Source organism: Apiospora kogelbergensis (assembly GCF_038363985.1).
Source record: "Apiospora kogelbergensis strain CBS 113332 chromosome Unknown utg000019l_segment0_segment0, whole genome shotgun sequence".
Classification (NCBI taxonomy): domain Eukaryota; kingdom Fungi; phylum Ascomycota; class Sordariomycetes; order Amphisphaeriales; family Apiosporaceae; genus Apiospora; species Apiospora kogelbergensis.
In genome coordinates, this window is record NW_027117436.1 from 81,547 (window position 1) to 100,318 (window position 18,772).

Here is an 18,772-nt window from a genome sequence, read left to right on the forward strand (position 1 = left end):
GGCTCGACAGACTCTCTATCCACCAACTCGCTGCAATAGGCAGGTGGGTAACGGCAGGGACCACCGAAAAAGCAAGAAACCGGAGGCGAGTGCAGTGCCAGTAGAGCCCGTCCCGAGTACAATCTTGGTTTCCTGGATATCTCCGTCGCTCCAGAGGGGCAGGTGCCCGTCCCCAATGCCGAGATATGCAGGCGGATTCGGCCGACGAGGAGCATTTTCGTCATCTCCACGCCGTGCAACATGGGACATCGAGATAATGTCGTTAAGTGCCTTCCGCGATAGGCGAATCCCCGCATGCAAGATCTCCTAGAATGTGGCTTCTCTATCACCACGCAGGAGGGTCGGTGGCTGTTTTGGGACCGCTCATTGGCCAGTCTGGAAGAGTATAGTCGAAAGGGGGTCCCAATAGGCCCGGTTACCAACACCATTTCGCATGTAACGCCCCTATCTCCAACTATATGCATGTATAACAAGAACATGGGCGAGCTATGCATGAATTTTGTGCAATTGGTATGCACTCTGGTCATGTGCCACGGGGTTGGCCACCCATAAGGGGTAGCAGCGGCCGAGAGACCCCTGCTCGTTTCAGAGGACTCTGCGGAGTTTCCCTTCAGCTGTCAGATTTTCGAAACCATAGACCGAGATTCATCTATATTCATTTATGTCGTGCCGAGAGCACTTCGAGATCAGGCCATCCAGCGGCTGCCGGCGGACCGAGAGATGGTCGACCAGGCTCGCGCAATCATCTCTGGCCTGTGCCGGATTGACGTGGAATCGGCTTTACTTGTAAAGGGCAATCACAAAAAATGAGAATGGATTGCGAGCGCACTTGCCGCATTGAATACATAGCACTATATCGCACGTACATGTATGGTGAGTTCCACTTCTGCGTGCGACAGAAACCTCGACGACGAATGCGATGGGCGCTGATGAGATCACCGGACCATGGGTTGCTGGGAAAATGTAGTCAAGGGCAGCCGAGGGATACATATGCATTTTCGCTGCATGCCAAGTCCGCTGGTGAAGTGAACTTCCTAAAACAAACAAACGGCCGTCATATGGCGAGCGCAAATGCGACCCCGTATGCGGCCCCAGGAAAAGAGTCTGTACCAGGATGCTTGGAGAGCAGAAGGAAAAAAAGGAAAAGAAAAGAAAAGAAAAGGGCGCACCTGAGGTTTGCAGTCGTCGGCTAATTAGCTGGTTGGGCTGTTCCTGACCTTGCAACTTGGCATCTCGTGGCTTTAGACGATCGTTTCGTCCGAAGTCTAAATTTCATGGATGCGTACCGTACCCGCACCGCAGCCCGCAGTATTGCCCGCAGCCAACCCGCCGTAACCTGCCGTCCGCTGCCGGCCTCGCAGTGCAGAGTGCAGTGCAGTGCCCCAGTCAATAAGAGTAGATAGTAGATAGATAGCTTGGGTTAGCCTCACGATCCCCTGCATTTTCCATTTTTCCCAAAGCAACCGACGAGGGACAATTAGCCAAACCTGGCAGGTTATGCTGCGCCGTCGGAAAGTGGTTCCGACCGGAATCCTGGGAGAATTGGACATTTCAGATGGCCGTCAGCAATTCTGTCGTGGAATTGGGAGTCCCAATTGGCGGAGATTTTCCCGAGGGTGCTACCCAACGTCCCATGGGAACGGATTCTGAACGGACACCTACTTGCCCCCTCTCCAGACCAGAGGCAGAGAGGGCCTCGACCCGGCACCCGTATCCCCGCAACTGGATCCCACCAAGTTCTCTGGGCCAATGGCAGCCCGGCCCAACATGCAGAGATCAAGGACATGGTTGAATTGCGTTCTAGCCCTCCATTACCGTTGAGAGCCCCGGGGGCACCCTGCGCGACATCCGCATTTGCATTGCCTGCGATGTGGCTGTAAGAGGGCAGCAGCTCTCTCGCAATAGGCAATGCCTTCTTATCACCTTCCCTTCTGGCCGCATTGGGGCACCTTACCCGACTGTCCGTCCTACACCTTCAGTTGCCATGGTTGCTTTCATGATGAATCCCCAGCCACTTCGGAACTACGCACAGCCTGCGTCCTGCCGTTGCATGGCATTACGAGCTTCTGCGCTGCCGGTGGCGGTTTCATGCCAGGTTGCGTAGCTTGGAAGAAGATGAATGCCGGCACTGATACGTGTGCCTGAATGGCCGTTGCGCACCCGCGCCAGTCACCCCCACAGATTAAGCTTGCTTTTAAACTGCTACCGATACCGTTTGGAGATGCGGTTTTGGAGGAGGCTAGGGGGGCATGGGAACTCCTCACTTGTCACCATGCAACGCTTGTCTGCCTCTGGGGACCAATGACAGCCACATGTGGGCCCGAGTCACACCCTGCGTCGATTCAGGAATTACGGCCGATGCATCTCAAGATGATCTGACTGCCCGGTAACCGTCTCTCCTGGCCTTGGGTTCCATGTTTCGTTACCTCGCCACGAGGTGTGCCCGCCATCGACCTCGTCGCACGGGCAGTATGTATAGCCGATCGTCCTCCCTTGGTCCCCCTCCCCCTATTTTAAGCAACGCTTGGGCTTTTCCATCTGTCTATATCGGCTACTCGAGTATACCTACCTACCTTTGCCCGCCGCCGCCGCCAACTCCTCCCTCCTAGAGCGTTGTTCTACCTCGTGCCGTAGGCATACGCGGCAGGTCCCGATGCCAGGCATTAATCAACTGCCCGCGGGCTCCGAAGGGGTCGTCGCCTTCTCCCTGATCTACGCTGCGGCCAGCTGGACATGCAGCGCGTTGTTCATCCTCGTGGCCCGCGTCTACCGGGAAGGCTTCTCCTGTAAGTCGAGCCTCACCGACAAAACAAGTGCTGGCGTGGCAGACAGGCTGATATGCGGGCCCTGGGCACATAGACCTCTCCATCTTGGCCTTCTTCACTTTGTTCAGCACGACCGCGTCCATCGTGCAACAAGTCCATGATGCGACGTGGTACAGGGACGTCATGGTTTCCCAGTTCCAGCACAAGAAGGACAACCCCGACAGCCCGGAAAACGCCATCGCCAATGGGTCTGTTGGACTCGACCTTGTCCTGTACTATCTTCGTGCGTGAAGACCGTCCTTGTCGAAACACCTCATGGCTAACATGTCCCCTCAGAGTACTACTCCTACAGCGTCGAGGCCATGCTCGTCATGTTCTGGTAGGCTCAATCAACCCCTTCTATGGAATGGCGCCCAAGTGTACTAACGGGAAACCCAAATCGCAGGGCAGGAGAGCTTGCGCAGACCGTATATGGCCTTTCAGCGAAGCGCCGATGGAGACCCTTGCTGCATCGCATCAACACGGTGGGCAAATGGATATCCATCATGTTCCCGATGGTGACGATCCTCCTGCTTCGACTCCCGGCGCTGCAGGCGCACTTCATAGTGTTCATCCTGATTGCCGACCTCCCATGCAAGTAGACCATGCCGCGAGTCGCGCGAATTGCAGTGCGCTGACCGCAAATGTAGTGATGATCAGTCTAGCCATCGGTAGCAGTACCGTGGTGGCGATCCTGGCGAGGTACATCAACTCGCGCAAGAGCATCACCAACTGGACGCCCCAGCAGGGAACGGGCAACACTAGCCAAAGTGGCGCCACGATCCAAAGCAACACCGAGCATCCAAGCCAAGGGAAGTCTCCTGCGCGGCAGGGCTTGTACGATCGTTGGCTGATGATTCGATTCACGTGTGCTTTCGTCGTCCTCGCGTAAGCATTCTCTCCCATGCTGCCCTACCCCTGGAATTGATGGAAATTGACCAGATTGCAGGGTGTTCGAAGTGACCAATACGCTGTTCCAGGTCCAGTCTGTAGTAAACACCAGGAAGGACGCGGACTCTCTCGAGACCGACCTATCCGTTGAGCGCGCCAAGACCACGTTTTTTCTGTTCCTGCCCGGTAACACCCCGGGGATCTTCGTCTTCCTCGTGTTCGGCACGACCGCCGGATGCAGGAAGGCCATGTACGACATTTTCGTTCCGAAGCGGTGCCGAGGTAGCGGGGGAAGCTGGGGAAGCTGCATCCCGTGGGCGCGGAAGAAGAGGCAGCCACCAGGCGCCCGGGAAGCGACGAGCACGGATCCGGAGAGCATGCTCTTTGACCGCCCGGACGACACGACGAGCTACACGGCGCGGACAGCCCGGAGCGAGCTGACCAAGAGCCCGGATCTGAACAAGCCGCTGCCCGTGGTGGCCATGTCGAGATACAACAAGACCTACCAGGCAGAGTGCTACAGCCCCAGTCCCAGGTCCAGCCCAAGCCCGAGGCAGAGTCCCAGTCCGCACTGGCAGCAGCACGGTCGGGGCGACCAGGTCTGCGGAGTGGAGGGGGAGGGCCAAGGCGGCATCCCGCTGCACCCCATGAGATCCCTGGACTCGGTGAGAGACGACTACTACCAGCCCCAGCCGGAGCAGAGCGACGACTCCGGGCCGATGCTGCCGATCATGAGAGATCAGTTCAGGAACGACGCGAGAGGAAGCCCGAGGCGGCCGCCGCGGCCCCTGCAAGTGCGGCCCCTGCAGGTACAGAGGGATGGGAGAGGAGTGCGGAGACCGAACATGTCGATTGATTATGGCTACCATTGAGTGAATGATACCCCTGTGTGCAAGATACCCAACACGTGCGACATAGAAGGAGGGACCGAAAGAGAGAGAGCGCCCGACAGAAAAACAGAGGGCGACGGGTGATGGAGCGAGCTACTGTTCACCGAGAGATGCTCACCGCTTGAAGTAAATCACCCATAGCATTACCTACCTAATACAACGTTTCTTCGTGTAACGGACAGCATGTAAATGCAACATTCGGATGACACTCAAGATCACGAAAAGACAATCTCTGCCCAGCTATCTTGGGAGCAGCAGGGCAAGAAGCGCAGCAGGGAGTGCGGTCGCATGCACCTTGCCAAGTTCGGTAGCTGCATGCAAGCGATCTCCAAATGAATAATAAGGGGGCGGAATCCGAATGGCAACCAATCTCTGTCCATCACATGACTCGAACGGAATGAACACACCTACATACTGTATATCGGGCAGGAATTATATGAGATGACAATTGCACCGCTGCTGCGCCTCGCGGATTGAATGATCTAGGTTTGACTCAGAGGCGACGACAACGAATTGGCGCAGCTTGATTTGGCACGTTGGCAGCTAGCAGTCGCATTGGCATCGAACGACCAGACGACCAATTGTTTTGGTTTGGGCTTGGGCAACAGGTCGAGCAGTATGTCTTACATACTTGGCGGGACGCGGGGTTGGCCCAAGGGGAACTCGAGTACCCACGACTCCGGGGACGCCACGATGCCCAGGCACGGTGGGAAGAGCAGAAAGGGGAAGGGATACGCCTGATCAGGCCACCCGCCATAGCGAATCTCGAACATCTTGCCTTGATTGCTTGGGTGCGCGAGTCTAGGGGATACACCGCAAGACCGTCGTCGCTTGCTGATTGACTTCCCGGCGAAGCAGGGAAAGCTAGCACCACTCGTGTCCAAACTCGTATCATCCGTGCCGCTGTGAGTTTGACTTGGAGAGAAATTGAATTATGCTAGCCGTCTGGCGGTAAGTCGGTGAAAGGGGATAGATGTTATGTTAGATTCTACCTACTGTGTGCATCCCCAAGCCTCGACTGAATCCCGGGGTTCTGGGCGACCCACCAACATCCCACTTGGAATTGCCGGCACCGCCCGCGGGTGGGATGGCCAGCAGGTTTGCCACAGGGCTCTCAGGGCTGTTGAACCACTAGCAATCTACCCATGCTCCCCTAACAGGATCCCCTACACGGGCGCGGGTTAGCGTGGGGTTTTCTGGATCCTCGTCGAGGGCTGGCATCGTCAGGTTCCGCGGCTTCAGTCATTCGACATGTCATCCTGACGCCAGTCCCGTACCCCAAAGCTTCCTCCAGAACGAAAAAGTATGTATGCCGGAAAGGTTCCGGGCATCCGGATCAGAAGACGTCAGCATCACCCGTCCATTCCTGGTTCAATCAATCATGTCAGCCGTCGGTGCCCAGAACGTAAACAGCTGCTTCTCTGAAGCTGCGAGCTGTAGGTATCCCGCCACTTGCTTGCGACTTGACACTGTAGCTAAGCAAAGCGTAGCAGCAGCCTCACTTCCGTTCCACGCAATCGTAGAGCACGTTTTCCCGTGAAGACAAGAATACCAAGCCTGCAGACCACCACACGGCGAGAGAGCAGTGCCACCACCTTTTTGTTTTTCGTATAAAAAGACCAGAATAGACTGCCACCCTCTGGCTCCCGGACACTCCTCATCACCCCATCCGCATCTTCATCTGCAATCTAGACCGAGACTCATTTCATACTGTTTGCCATCCAACCCACACCATGGAGGAGTTCCAGCACAAGTTCTCCAGACGTGCATCCGCACACCACAACCGCCGGCTGAGCCAAGCCGTGGATCAGAAGGGCATCTTCGCACCCACCCTCAAGGTATGCCGCCCACACAGACATTCACCACACCACTCATCATCCACTTGCCCACATCCCTCCCCCATATCCAACCGCGTTGCTAACACTCGCTGCCCCCCTCCCCGCAGACCCTCTTCATGGGCGTGTCGGCCGTCAAGAACCCCGACGGCAGCTTCACCGTGGCGCTGGCGGCGCACGACCAGACGTACCTGGTCGACTTCTGGGAGGAGCACGTGCCGGCGCCGGACGCGGACGACCCGCAGCGCGACGTCATCGCCGACTGCGTGATCCGCCACGTGCTCAAGTACGAGCAGGACAACTTCGCCAAGCTCATCGGCAGCGGGCTGCCGACCGTCCTCGCCGACGAGCTGAGCCCCACGCTCTGCTCGCGCCTCTGGCTCGAGGTCGACATCATCCCCATCGTCATCGAGCCCAACGTCCACCACCACCACAACGGCCACGGCCACACCATCGGCGGCTGGGACGACAAGCGCGTCGACGAGCAGGCGGACTCGATGGCCAGGAAGTGCATCATGTATGTTTCTGTGCCCCCTCCCCGTTCCGCGGCTTCCTTGACGAAGAAGAGGACGACGAAGACGAAGACGGACTTTTTTGAAGTCTGATTATCAAAAACACCTCCCTGACCTCGTGAAACAGGAACTTCGGCCCTTCCATGGTCCCGCTGCTGCAGGTTGGCTGGCGCGGGGCCGTTCAGGTCGACAGTGGCTTCCAGGCCCGCCTCAACACGGCCGAGGACCACAAGAACACCGTCAGCGCCGCCACCTGGAAGTCTCTCATGCACTACACCAAGGACCTCAAGGACAAGAAGCTCCGCATCGGCTTTTTCAGCTCCACGCCCCAGGGCGGCGGCGTGGCCCTCATGCGACATGCCCTCGTCCGTCTGTCCAAGATCCTCGGCGTCGACCTCAACTGGTACGGTACGTTACTCGCCTATTTTCCTCCTTGAAGATTGCACAAGCTGATTCTATAACGTAAAAGTCCCCAAGCCGCGCCCTGGCGTCTTCCGAAGCACCAAGAACATGCACAACATCCTGCAAGGCGTCGCCGATCCCGACCAGCGCCTCTCCAAGGAGGAGATGACCACCATCACCGAGTGGATCCAGGACAATGCCAAGCGCTACTGGTTCTCCGAGGGCGGCCCCCTTCGACCCCCGAGGAGGGCGGCGCCCACGTTATCATGGTAAGCGGCTGCTGCTCACCACCTATGCTTTCCCGACATGGGGAGAAGAATTGTCATGCTGATCTGACCTTTTCTTAGATTGACGACCCCCAAATGCCCGGAATCATTCCCATGATCAAAGAACTCACCCCTGACCGTCCGGTCATTTACCGATCCCACATCCAGATCCGCAGCGATCTGGTCGCCAAAGAAGGCAGCCCACAGGCCGAGGTCTGGGAGTTCCTGTGGAACAACATCAAGCTTGCCGATAGCTTCATTAGCCACCCCATTCCGGAGTTCGTCCCGCACAACGTGCCCCACGAAATCGTGGCATACATGCCTGCCACCACCGATTGGTAAGCCAGACCGTAAACCACCTAACGAGCTCTCTGGGCGTTTCATTGGCTGACTCCGAGGACGCATATAGGCTCGATGGCCTGAACAAGCCCATGAACGATTGGGACTCTGGTTACTACGGCAATCAGTACAACGTCCAATGCAACGCCCACCAAATGTAAGTTGATCATGATGCGCTCTCTATGCGACTGGTCTGTTGTGTGAATGTGACTGATATGAGCTACTTAGGACGAAATTGGAGTATCCTAGAAGTAAGTTGAAACCCAGCCTGTTGGGTACAAAACTACAAGACTTGACATGACATACTGACCCGATTACCAGGGAACTACATTGTTCAGGTCGCACGCTTCGACCCCGCCAAGGGCATTCCGACAGTAATCGATGCCTACGCCGAGTTCCGCAAGCGATCATTCGCAGCAGGCATCGACTTCCCACCCCAGCTCGTTGTGTAAGCCGGCACCCCTTTTTCTTTCTTTCCCCCAAAACGACAAAAAGCAGTCTAAGTGCACAAATATCTAACCTACCCGTTTTTTGCCACGAGAACAGCGCCGGAAACAGCTCCATCGACGACCCGGACGCCAACATGATCTACGACCAAACCCTGGACCAGATCGAGAAGAAGTACCCCAACCTAGCGAACGACATCAGCGTCATGCGCCTCGACGCCAACGACCAGCTGCTCAACACCCTGATCGCGAAAGCGCGCGTCGTGCTGCAGCTGTCGACGCGCGAGGGCTTCGAGGTCAAGGTGTCCGAGGCCCTGCACGCGGGCCGCCCCGTCATCGCGACGCTGGCGGGCGGCATCCCGCTGCAGGTGCACGACGGCGTCGACGGGTTCCTGGTCAAGCCGGGCGACCACATGCAGGTGGCGGAGCACCTGACGGCGCTGTTCACCGACGAGGACCTCTGGCGCCGCATGAGCGCGGCCGCGCGCGATTTGGTCAGCGACGAGGTCGGCACCCCCGGCAACGCGCTCGCCTGGTACTACCTCGCCAGCCGCTGGGCCGCCGTCGCGGCCATCACGGCCAACGGCGGGCGCGCCAACAAACTGAAGCCGGCGCGGCGCTGGGTCAACGACTTGGCGCGCGAGGAGGCCGGGTTCCCGTACGCCGAGGGGGAGAACCGGCTGCCGCGGCGGTTCACGGAGGAGGTTAATGGGACGACGTAGTGGAGGAGGGGGAGATAGGGCGCGATGTTGATCAGAGGGGGTGCGTTTGTTCGCTTTGCGCGGGTCTGTTTGGGGATGGTTGGGTTCAGGGGTGTTTTGGTTGCTGGGGGCTGATTGCGATGACGATTGACTGCCTTTGGTCGCGATTCCACGTTCTACTTGGTTCACAGACAACGGAAAGGGGGTGTTCTTTGATGTTTGATTCAGGGTACGATACGCGTGACAGACACGGTCTGGTAGATTCATTCCCCTCCTATACACATATACACATCTTGGCTGTTCCTGGATTGGTTCGCAGCCTTGGACCTAGACAAACGGAAGCAGAGCGAATCGCCGAATACTGCGACAACATCTGGCTTGGGCTGCTACCGGCCAGACGGACCACCCCCAGTTCGGCTTTCTTCTTGGGCCCTGGTAGTTGCGGATGGATATGCGAGTAATTATATGCCCAGCGGGAGCCGAGACATCGGGGCTTGGGAAATGGGTCCCCGGTGACGGCGGCAGCTTTAGGCGCACACGCACGCATGTCTACATATCCTATCGATCGATCCATCTTTTCCCACTGTTGGGTGACGAGCGTCGCGCATCGCAGCAGACCATTCATTACACGGCATTGTCATGCGCCCCTGGTTACCCGGCTGTCTCAATCGGGGAAGTTTGGACATGAATCCGGAGTGGTGGTGATGTGTGCACATGCATGCGTTTGGTGTATGCATACATACATACACATGCGCGCGCACACACACATACACGCACACACATGTGTACGTGGGAGACGGTTCAACATGTACCTCGCTATGGAGGTCCGGCGATGGATGGATGCGGTGAGCGGACGTCTCTCCTTGATCATGTACACATGTAGCTGGACGGGTAGCAGCAGCATCGTTTCCCATGAGACATGCAGCAGCTGCAGCAGCATAGCTCCTCGTGGGTGGCACAAGGACATCTCGAGGTGTTGCGATTCTTGCAGAAGGGGAAAGCAGGGGTTAGGAAGAGGATGACTCGTTTAGCCGTTGTTAGCCATTGTAGCGGTATCAGTCAGTCTCGGAAACCCGGTGCTCTGGCACTGAGGAAAAGATCACACATAGCTGAAAGGGCGGTGGATGGATGGATGGCTTGCTCCCTCTTGGGGCAATGAGCGCCGGCGGTGGGGGTCAAATACGATAGATGGCGATGTGATGGCTGCTTACAGACTCGGCACGTCAACCACACATTTGCCCATCGGTTAGCAACGCGTCAGATGGATGGCGAGCCAGTCAGTCACCAGTAGCATCAATCGTGGTTGGTATTAAGAAGATCCCAGCTCCATGGATCCGGGGTCCCAACTAACAAGCCCTGCTGCATCCGTCGGCCAAATGGGCAGAGCAAAGTAAGGCCGCCGAACCCAAGCACAACACACGGAATTCCCCGCGAGATGCAGCATCTCCGCGCACAGGGCTGGGGAGATGACGATGCATTTGGCGTTTGGCGGGCTTGTGACCGACTTGCTGATGCTAGATGCGAAAGAAAGCCTTGGTAGCTGTCAGAACGCAATCGTACGACCTGGCGCCATGCTGTGTGGTGGGTGTGTGTGATCCAATAGCGTTTTCATCTTCAGCCGCACTTACTTTCTTTTTTGAAGCCATGCGCCCGGTGGTTTGGGGGTCGGGAGGAACCGCAAAACTGTCGGGGGAAAGAAGAAAGCAAGCGGCCAATGAACGACCAGAGAATAGTAAGTCGACATAACTGCTGAAAGTATGCTTACGGTTGGGTGGTATTTTGTTTTCGTCCAATGGTAGGTCTGCCACGCTGAGTCGGCAGATACAGATACCCCAATTCCGATGTGAATTCACTGGGACTTGGTTAAGCAGATCGTATCTCGTGGTGGGCAACCACTGCGAAACAAAGCAACTGCCGTCTACCAATAGTAGCATTTCCAGCAATCAATCTCGGTTTGTTTATCTTGCTTAACCTGGGCCTTCACACCTGCCTACTACTTCATGCACGACAAGCGAAAGCTGGATGAATCCAAGTGCAACTGTCATGCACCCGCACCGCCCGCAATACCCGTAATACCCGCACCGCGAAAGCGAAAACGAGAACCCGAACCCTCCGAGCCTTTGAAATACAAGCAGGGCTGTCTTCGGCCGCGGAGAAGTCGTTACCGCACGAGAACGACCGGGCCGCAGTGTGGGCACCCTTGGCACCTCTCGCCCACCACTAGCAACGTCCCAATTGTCAAGCACCAGATTTCTTGCTGCAACGAACCCTTCGCTCAGGGTCCAAGGAAAAGTGGTGCCATAATTGCTAATTGGTATATCAATGCCAAATCCGCCAGTATGGGGGTTTACATGCACTCGAAAACATGCGATGCCCGGGTGGAACCGCGACTGAGTATGACAAAGAAGGGTTTCATTTCTCCGCGCTGTTGCTTGAGTCTGGTCTGCCTAGTTACCTGCCGCCGCCAAACCCCCTGACGATGAAGGCATCCGCGTCAGTATATAAGCCGAGAGGCACCCTGATGGACGCAATTTGATCCCTATTCCCAAGCCCACACCCCCTCAACATATACTTGCATTTCGACCATTCTTCCGCCTTTGGAGGGATCACGTCCATCATCCCACTTCCGACTCTAATTACCCACCCAAGCCACAGCAACATGGCCGCCCCCGCCAAGGTCTCGGCGCCCCTGACGCCCGAGCAGATCGCCATCGTGAAGTCGACGGCGCCGGCGCTCAAGGCGCACGGCGAGGAGATCACGACCATGTTCTACCGCAACATGCTGGCGGCGCACCCGGAGCTGCGCGACATCTTCAACACGACGAGCCAGCAGACGGGCGCGCAGCCGCGGGCGCTGGCCTCGGCCGTCTTCGGCTACGCCAGCTACGTCGACGACCTGGGCAAGCTGTCCGACGTCGTCGCCCGCATCGCCCACAAGCACGTCAGCCTCATGGTCGCCGCCGACCAGTACCCCATCGTCGGCGAGCACCTCATCGCCGCCGTCGCCGCCGTCCTGGGCGACGCCGTCACCCCCGCCGTGGCCGAGGCCTGGACCGCCGCCTACGCGGCGCTGGCCGACATCTTCATCGGGCTCGAGGGCGCCATGTACGCCGAGCACGAGCGGAGCGCGGCCGGCTGGAACGGCTGGCGCAAGTTCAAGATCGCGCGCAAGGTCGCTGAGTCCGCCGAGATCACCAGCTTCTACCTCGAGCCCGCGGACGGCAAACTGCCCCTCCCCGACTTCCAGCCGGGCCAGTACGTCTCCCTGCACCTGCACATCCCCGAGCTCGGCTGCCTGCAGCCGCGCCAGTACTCGCTCAGCGACGTGTCCGGGCTCGGCCACTACCGCATCAGCGTCAAGCGCGACGCCGGCAAGCAGGCGGGCGTGCCGGGGCTCATCTCCAACCGGCTGCACCGCGACTTCAACGAGGGCGACGTCGTCGAGATCACGCAGCCCGCGGGCACCTTCTTCGTGGACGCCGCGAAGGTGGGCGCGCAAGCCCCCATCGCCCTCATCTCGGCCGGCGTCGGCGTCACGCCCATGGTGTCGATCCTCAACGCGCACGTCGCCGCCGGCTCGACGCGGCCCGTGTCGTGGGTGCACGGCGCGCGCAGCACCGAGGTGCAGGCGTTCGCGGCGCACGTCCGCGGCGTGTGCGAGACGCACCCCGAGGTGAAGGCGACCGTCTTCAAGAACCGGGTCGCGGACGCCGAGGTCCAGGGCGTCGACTACCACTTCACCGGCCGCATGGACCTCGCCAAGGTCGACCGCAAGCAGGGGCTGTTCCTCGACAACGCCGAGGCCAACTACTACATCTGCGGACCCCCGTCTTCATGAAGGAGGTCCAGCAGTGGCTCGTCAAGGAAGGAGTCTGCGACAGCCGGATACATATGGAGGTGTTCGGCGTGGGCGATGGAGAATAATGGGGTGCTATTTGCTTTTTTTCCGGAGTTACGGCATGTCAGCAGTTGGCTAAGGAAGGATTGATACCACCACCCCATTCTTTTCTGTATATACGAAGTAGTAGCAGCGAATAGGAAATCACAGAACATTAATGTATTCAGTTGTAGCTTTTTTAGCCTCATGTAGGTGCATGATTGGTTAGTAAGTCGTCGTTTTCAGGGATGAGGATCGGGTATGCCCGAAAAAGCAGTTTCATTTCGTGTGCGTGCTATCTATGACATGCATGCCAAGTACGGCGTACATTATTCTAAGCTAGCCGGCGGTCCTTGATGAATTTACTAATGCATAAAGTAAGCAGGTCGACATGCCCCCTCATGAATCGACAACTAGCGACGGTGATGAAGAGGAAATGGAGATGACAGACCATTCTCCGTTTGAGGGCAAGGCCGTTTTCAAAAGAAACCCAAGCTCATCTGGATACATGTCAGGGGTGACGGTGAAGGAACAGCTTGGGAGATATCGAGAGGCGGTGTCATTCATCATCAGGTGCCACGACATGTATGCCGTATCAGCCATCTGTGTCTCCCTTTCTTTTCCAATTATGTCATCTCTTTTCTTCTGTACTTGCTGTCTTCTCTTTATTTTACTGTTTCTAGGTAGTTCGCCCAATATCATTTAATGTGAACAGCCATGTTGAATAGGGTGGCGGCCAATCCACATCCACAATCCAGTCTACTATTATCGCCAGAACCTATATCGGCCGCATTCTATGTGAAGCCTCATTCTCGGATTTGCGACGACCCAGAGATCCGGGTATCCGCGGCCGTCACGAACAATCCCCTCAAGGCCTGCCTCTGCCGCCTCTATTTGCTAAAACAACAAGGGGGCTGCATGACGGCTTTTGGCCTGCCGGATCGTGTCCCTTGTCTCTACTATTCCCGATTGCAGGGTCCTGGCCTGGTTTTTCCCCTCGGGAAATGTGACCCTGCCCGAGCCAAGTCTTACTTACCAGGCTATCGGTAAATCTTGACTCCCCACCTGCGTCAGCCCGTCACCCCGGCAGCCCGGGTAGCACAATTGGAGGGGTTTGGTGTGGATGGCGGCGGGGCGCAGGAGGTGCAGCATCTGGAATCGAAGCACATTTCGTGCAGCGTGCAGCCTGCGTTGCTACCCCAAGATCTGGGCAGGTAGACACCACCCAAAGAGAAAGATGGTGTTGGTTCGAGGGAGGGGGAAGGGATTCGCGGAAAGTGGTATGTCTAAATCTGCTCGTGTCACACCAAGGCGTGCAGGTGAGCGGGGCTGGTTCCGTTGATTTCTGGTGCCGTCATTCGTCGTACCGGCTTTGCATAATGCGATCGACTTGGGGGAAGGTAAGGCGGATGAGCCAACCCCTACTTTTTCCGTCCCCCGAGGTTGCCGTGGCGGTTGCGGTTGGGACCGGGTGAAGTGGGAGGCAAGATGACTGGACCTCCAGCTGTGGCAGCTTTGTAATAAAGGGGGACCATATATGGTTTCCCATCAAATGGCGGCGGCAGGTGACCTCGTGAGCCGTAAGGCTGGAGGACGCCCAACGCTGCCCCCCCAACGCCCCCAACGTCTTGGCGTGCTAGCGCTTACAGATTCGGAAATGGGCAAGTAATCACTCGTATCCTTCCTCCCGCCGGGGACGAAACGCTTAAGCCTCACGTTACTTACGCCCGTACTGGAGGTCTTCGTAGCCGCAGGTTTATGCTTTCCATCCAAGGCCCGGACAAGGCGGTTGGGAAAACCCCAACGGGGCGGAGATCTACGAAGCCGGCGCTTGTGGCGTCAAGCTGCCGATATGCGTCTTGTTGAAGGTCTCTAAAGTGCCTTCTAGCCTTTTACTAGAACGTGTGGGGCTATTCCAGCAGGCTACTCGCATCATGCAGCGCGTGGACGGCTTTACTACCGCACTTCCGCACGGAACAGCGTGGCTAGCTGTGGAAAGGGGGGTGAGCTGGTTGCTTCATGCTGGGTTCTTTTTGCCGTCAGTGGCTGCATCCCAGCAGTAGCCTCATTGTGACATAGCCCATCACGTACATCCATTTGTTTCGGGTATCTCACCTCATCTGCAAGATATGGAATGCGTTGGTAATTTGGAGATTACGCCCTCGGCAGGCACATGCTGGCTTTAGTCGCCGAGGTAAAAGTTTACTGTCGATTCATTCATACTAGAACGCCGCCGCCACAACTGCCAGTTACCAGACATGGGATTAGTAATATACACCTCGCCTACATCCCCCGAGCAACTTCGGAGCCTCTATGACCAGGGTTCGACCTACCAATTGTAGACATGGCACCTCTTCTGCCGTGTGACATAGCCCAGGACCATGTCCTCCTAAGAACAAGCAGACACACCTATTAGATGGACAGGGGAACATCGAGATGCATTTTCTAGCAGCGGGGAATTCTTTCCGACTTCCTCGAGTGAACACAGCGTGTCGCCGTGCGTATGCTGTGACCTAGAGGGATATAGGCGTCTCTAACGAGGATGAACAGACGTCACAGATCGTGATATTCCAGAAAGATGGAGCGGGGGCTTCCCAGACTTTGGGGATCTTGGCCGTCTTCGACACGTCACGCTAACACACGCTGAGACACTGCAGTGGCTGCCAATTAACTTATGCTCCTCGGGAAGCTGAGAAGGTTTTAGTACGACACTAACTCGATGGACAAGGTGACTATTTTCTGATGTGATGAGCTACTGCTTTTCACTACGTCTCTAGCTGGAGCATGTCGGCTTTAGGTCCTTTGCTGGCAGACAAAGAACGCTAATATCCGTTCCCATTGAGTTCCCAAGCTCGTGGCCGCCTTCCACAATAGAAAGAAGAACTTACCGATCAAAGAACAGCGCCCTCGAATACGACAACGGCGCCTTAAGCGTGCAGCCCACCCACGTGAAGGCGGAATCCCTCCGGCTTCTACCACCCCCTGTCTGAGTAACTGTGAGCTGGATCGCATCGAACAAGATCTAACACCCCTGAATGTAGATCTCGAGCTCCTTTTATGGAAAGATTGGGGGCAGTGATACCAATTAATTCCCCAGAGGTGGCAGATCCTGTGGGCTCTCGTCGCGCAGAGCGCGCAGCGTAAAACCTCGTTTGTACCTCACGCTTGATTGCATTATCGGACGCTGTGGCACACATTTCTTGTGCTCCCACACCCCCAATGGCGCGCATGCGACAGATCCTGCACATCGAGGTGGCTCCAAGTCAGTGTAGCCCCCGGTGGGTGTGGGTGGTGGTGCTGAGGGTGTGAGATCCGCACAGCTGGTTCCTGCCTGCCGCTTCACATGTTCGTTCCCCCTCCCTTCTCTTCTCTCTCTCCCAATAAGATTATATCCGCTCTTCCCTGGACACTATACTACTGCCACACGGTCTCGAACGCCATCGGCACTATGAGATGTTGATACGCCGTACTCCAGATCCTGCAAGAAGCCGTATTGGATGTCTCACTCACTTATATTGGAGAAGACCCCGAAAGAGGTCACGATTCGACCTTTACTCATCGCAATGCATCTGGGGATGTAATGTATGACTGATGCTCTCGAGCCTTACCAAGCCAAACTAAACGAAGACACAACAACCATCGTGGGGCAGCCGAGAATCGTTTCTCTGATCCTCCTCTAACCCCTTTGTGTTCTGTACGAAGGATTCCCTCGCTCTGCTACCAAGTCATACCATGCCACCACCCCATGCCCAAGAACGCAACCGCAAGGCGTGCGACAAATGCCACCAGCAGAAGCTGAGCTGCAAGAAGATGGGCGGCGGCGACGAGTGCGAGCGGTGCCACAGGCTCAAGCGGCCGTGCACCTCGAGCCCCCCGCTGCGGAACCAGCGCAGCAGCACGACGACTCGGCGCAACCCGAGGGAGCACGACGGCGGCGGCGGCCGGAGAAGACCTAAGACACTGGCCATCCTACCTCGATCCTCTCCTCCCTCTGCTGCGACACCCGTCGCTGTCCCCCTCGCTTCTTCTGCCTACAACAACAGCAACCACTACTCCGCGTCTGACTCTGGCTCTTCCTCCTACTCCCAGGACCAAGACACGACAGGTGAGTGAGCACATCTTTGATGAACCTGTGAGACCGCCGCCGCCGTCCCCAGTCCGACGTTACTCACGTACTATATTTAGCACCGGCCATCCCTGCCATGTCTGAACCGCTCGCCACGGACACGATGGGCGATCACCAGCAGCACCAGCAGCAGCAGTACATGGATACCATGTGCTGGGCGGGCCACGCTGTTACCGCTGCTGAGATCAGCGGTGCGGTATATTCCCTGTACTTTGCGCCCTCGTGGTCCGGTGAGGAAGGGATGCCGAGCATCGATTACCTGGTCAGTGGGGACTATACCGACGAGTCGTCGTCACCTCCTCGAGACATGGGCGTCTCGGCGGTATGTGGATTTTCCCCTTTCAACGGGATCCGGGTGCGAGGAATGAAAACAACGTGCCGCTGCGGCCCGGTGCCCATGTCATGCAACTTCCTCCCAGAGTGGTGGCGGCACCACCTATCACATCCGCGGATACGCGAGATCCCGCAATTATCCGTGGCGATCTGGATTCGTCCTATGCTGCGGCTGCTGGGTTCCCCCACGTCATGGGTTTCGGGCCCGGATTCGTGCAGTATGCCGGCTATAGGCCGGGCGGTCGGGTCCGGTTTGATTGGCAGCCCTTGGTCTGCGCCGACCCGTCTTTTCAGGGGGAGATGCATTCCATGCTCGAGACCTAGCTCAAGGGATACGTCATTTGGCTTTCCTGTTTCTCTCTGCTTATATGTATTTCTATCGACCATTGGGAAAGGGCATACGGAGTTTATGGGTCCCGGGTGTAGAATGGGGTTGGCCTCACTGGCAAATCATGCGTGTATCAAATTAAACCTTTGAGCGTTTTCAAAGCCATTAAGTATAATGGCTCAAATTCGCGTGCGCAGATTTCGAGAGTGATTTAATAGGTGAAGGGTTTATTTTATGGAGATAACAGCCTGATATCGAACTGAAAGCATAAGATAAAAAATGCGCGTATCAATTGGGTTCTTCCTTTACATATATTGGCTTCCGGGCGCCCGGAGTTGGAATACGCATTGCGATTGTGTTCAGATTCTCAGAGCCAGCTTCAATTACCTGTTGAAGACGTTCGACAGATTTGGCAATGCAGTATTCCTGGTGAATTGCAGCCCAAGCATCTGTTTCAGGGGTTGTCATTGTCTAATTCTTGGTGCCATGCCATCAAAGAACTGCGAACAATGATAATTGAGCTGACTTTGGTTTCGTCCGCTGAGAATAGGTATGTGCTATTCTGGGGTTTCCCATTGATCGTCTCCTTGAATCGTCCAGTTCGAGATGTGCTAGGACGACACCACAGACCGGCCTCTCCGACCTTGCAGTCGTATGACAATGACGCATTGAAACTCGAGCCGCCATCGAGGTGTCGTTCTCGGCGGTATTTCGATTCGGGGCTTGCCTAGTGCGAAGAAGAGGCGCGTCTCATGACTCCGGAAAGAACCGCATCGTGGGAAATCGTCGACACCGTCTCAACCAGCAACACACCAAGTCGACGCAAATAGAACCACTGTCAATCGGAGATAAAGGACTAGTCGCTTCGGGGTCGGAGAAGGTGAAGAAGAGGCGCCGGAGCCAGTAGATATACCCTTTCCACAACCGTTCAGCTGGGAGTCCTAGGCCGTCACCCTGTCATCTTCTCGGCCGAAACTATGATTAGACAGCAGAACCACCACCAGTCTTTCCAGAGCTATTTT

The 18,772-nt window shown here is 56.6% G+C and overlaps 4 protein-coding genes across 4 annotated transcripts; all 4 read left to right on the forward strand.

The window, feature by feature from the left end:
* Positions 1 to 2,653: 2,653 nt before the first annotated feature.
* Positions 2,654 to 4,567, forward strand: PG998_015032 (uncharacterized protein; the record flags this gene model as incomplete). The annotated part of the gene is made up of 6 exons (XM_066881848.1): positions 2,654 to 2,786; positions 2,860 to 3,048; positions 3,102 to 3,144; positions 3,211 to 3,398; positions 3,455 to 3,692; positions 3,754 to 4,567. 6 exons carry the CDS (start codon positions 2,654 to 2,656, stop codon positions 4,565 to 4,567), a joined length of 1,605 nt encoding a protein of 534 aa, XP_066723046.1.
* A 1,751-nt stretch (positions 4,568 to 6,318) lies between these two features.
* On the forward strand, positions 6,319 to 9,107 carry PG998_015033 (uncharacterized protein; the record flags this gene model as incomplete). Its single annotated transcript, XM_066881849.1, has 9 exons — positions 6,319 to 6,423; positions 6,531 to 6,937; positions 7,060 to 7,340; positions 7,402 to 7,603; positions 7,777 to 7,938; positions 8,010 to 8,096; positions 8,168 to 8,190; positions 8,261 to 8,387; positions 8,486 to 9,107. The coding sequence occupies 9 exons, from the start codon at positions 6,319 to 6,321 to the stop codon at positions 9,105 to 9,107; spliced, it is 2,016 nt and encodes a 671-aa protein (XP_066723047.1).
* A 2,638-nt stretch (positions 9,108 to 11,745) lies between these two features.
* Positions 11,746 to 12,924, forward strand: PG998_015034 (nitric oxide dioxygenase; the record flags this gene model as incomplete). Its single annotated transcript, XM_066881850.1, has 1 exon — positions 11,746 to 12,924. The coding sequence occupies one exon, from the start codon at positions 11,746 to 11,748 to the stop codon at positions 12,922 to 12,924; it is 1,179 nt and encodes a 392-aa protein (XP_066723048.1).
* A 3,771-nt stretch (positions 12,925 to 16,695) lies between these two features.
* Positions 16,696 to 17,746, forward strand: PG998_015035 (uncharacterized protein; the record flags this gene model as incomplete). The annotated part of the gene is made up of 3 exons (XM_066881851.1): positions 16,696 to 17,068; positions 17,149 to 17,285; positions 17,357 to 17,746. 3 exons carry the CDS (start codon positions 16,696 to 16,698, stop codon positions 17,744 to 17,746), a joined length of 900 nt encoding a protein of 299 aa, XP_066723049.1.
* Between the last annotated feature and the right edge of the window lie 1,026 nt (positions 17,747 to 18,772).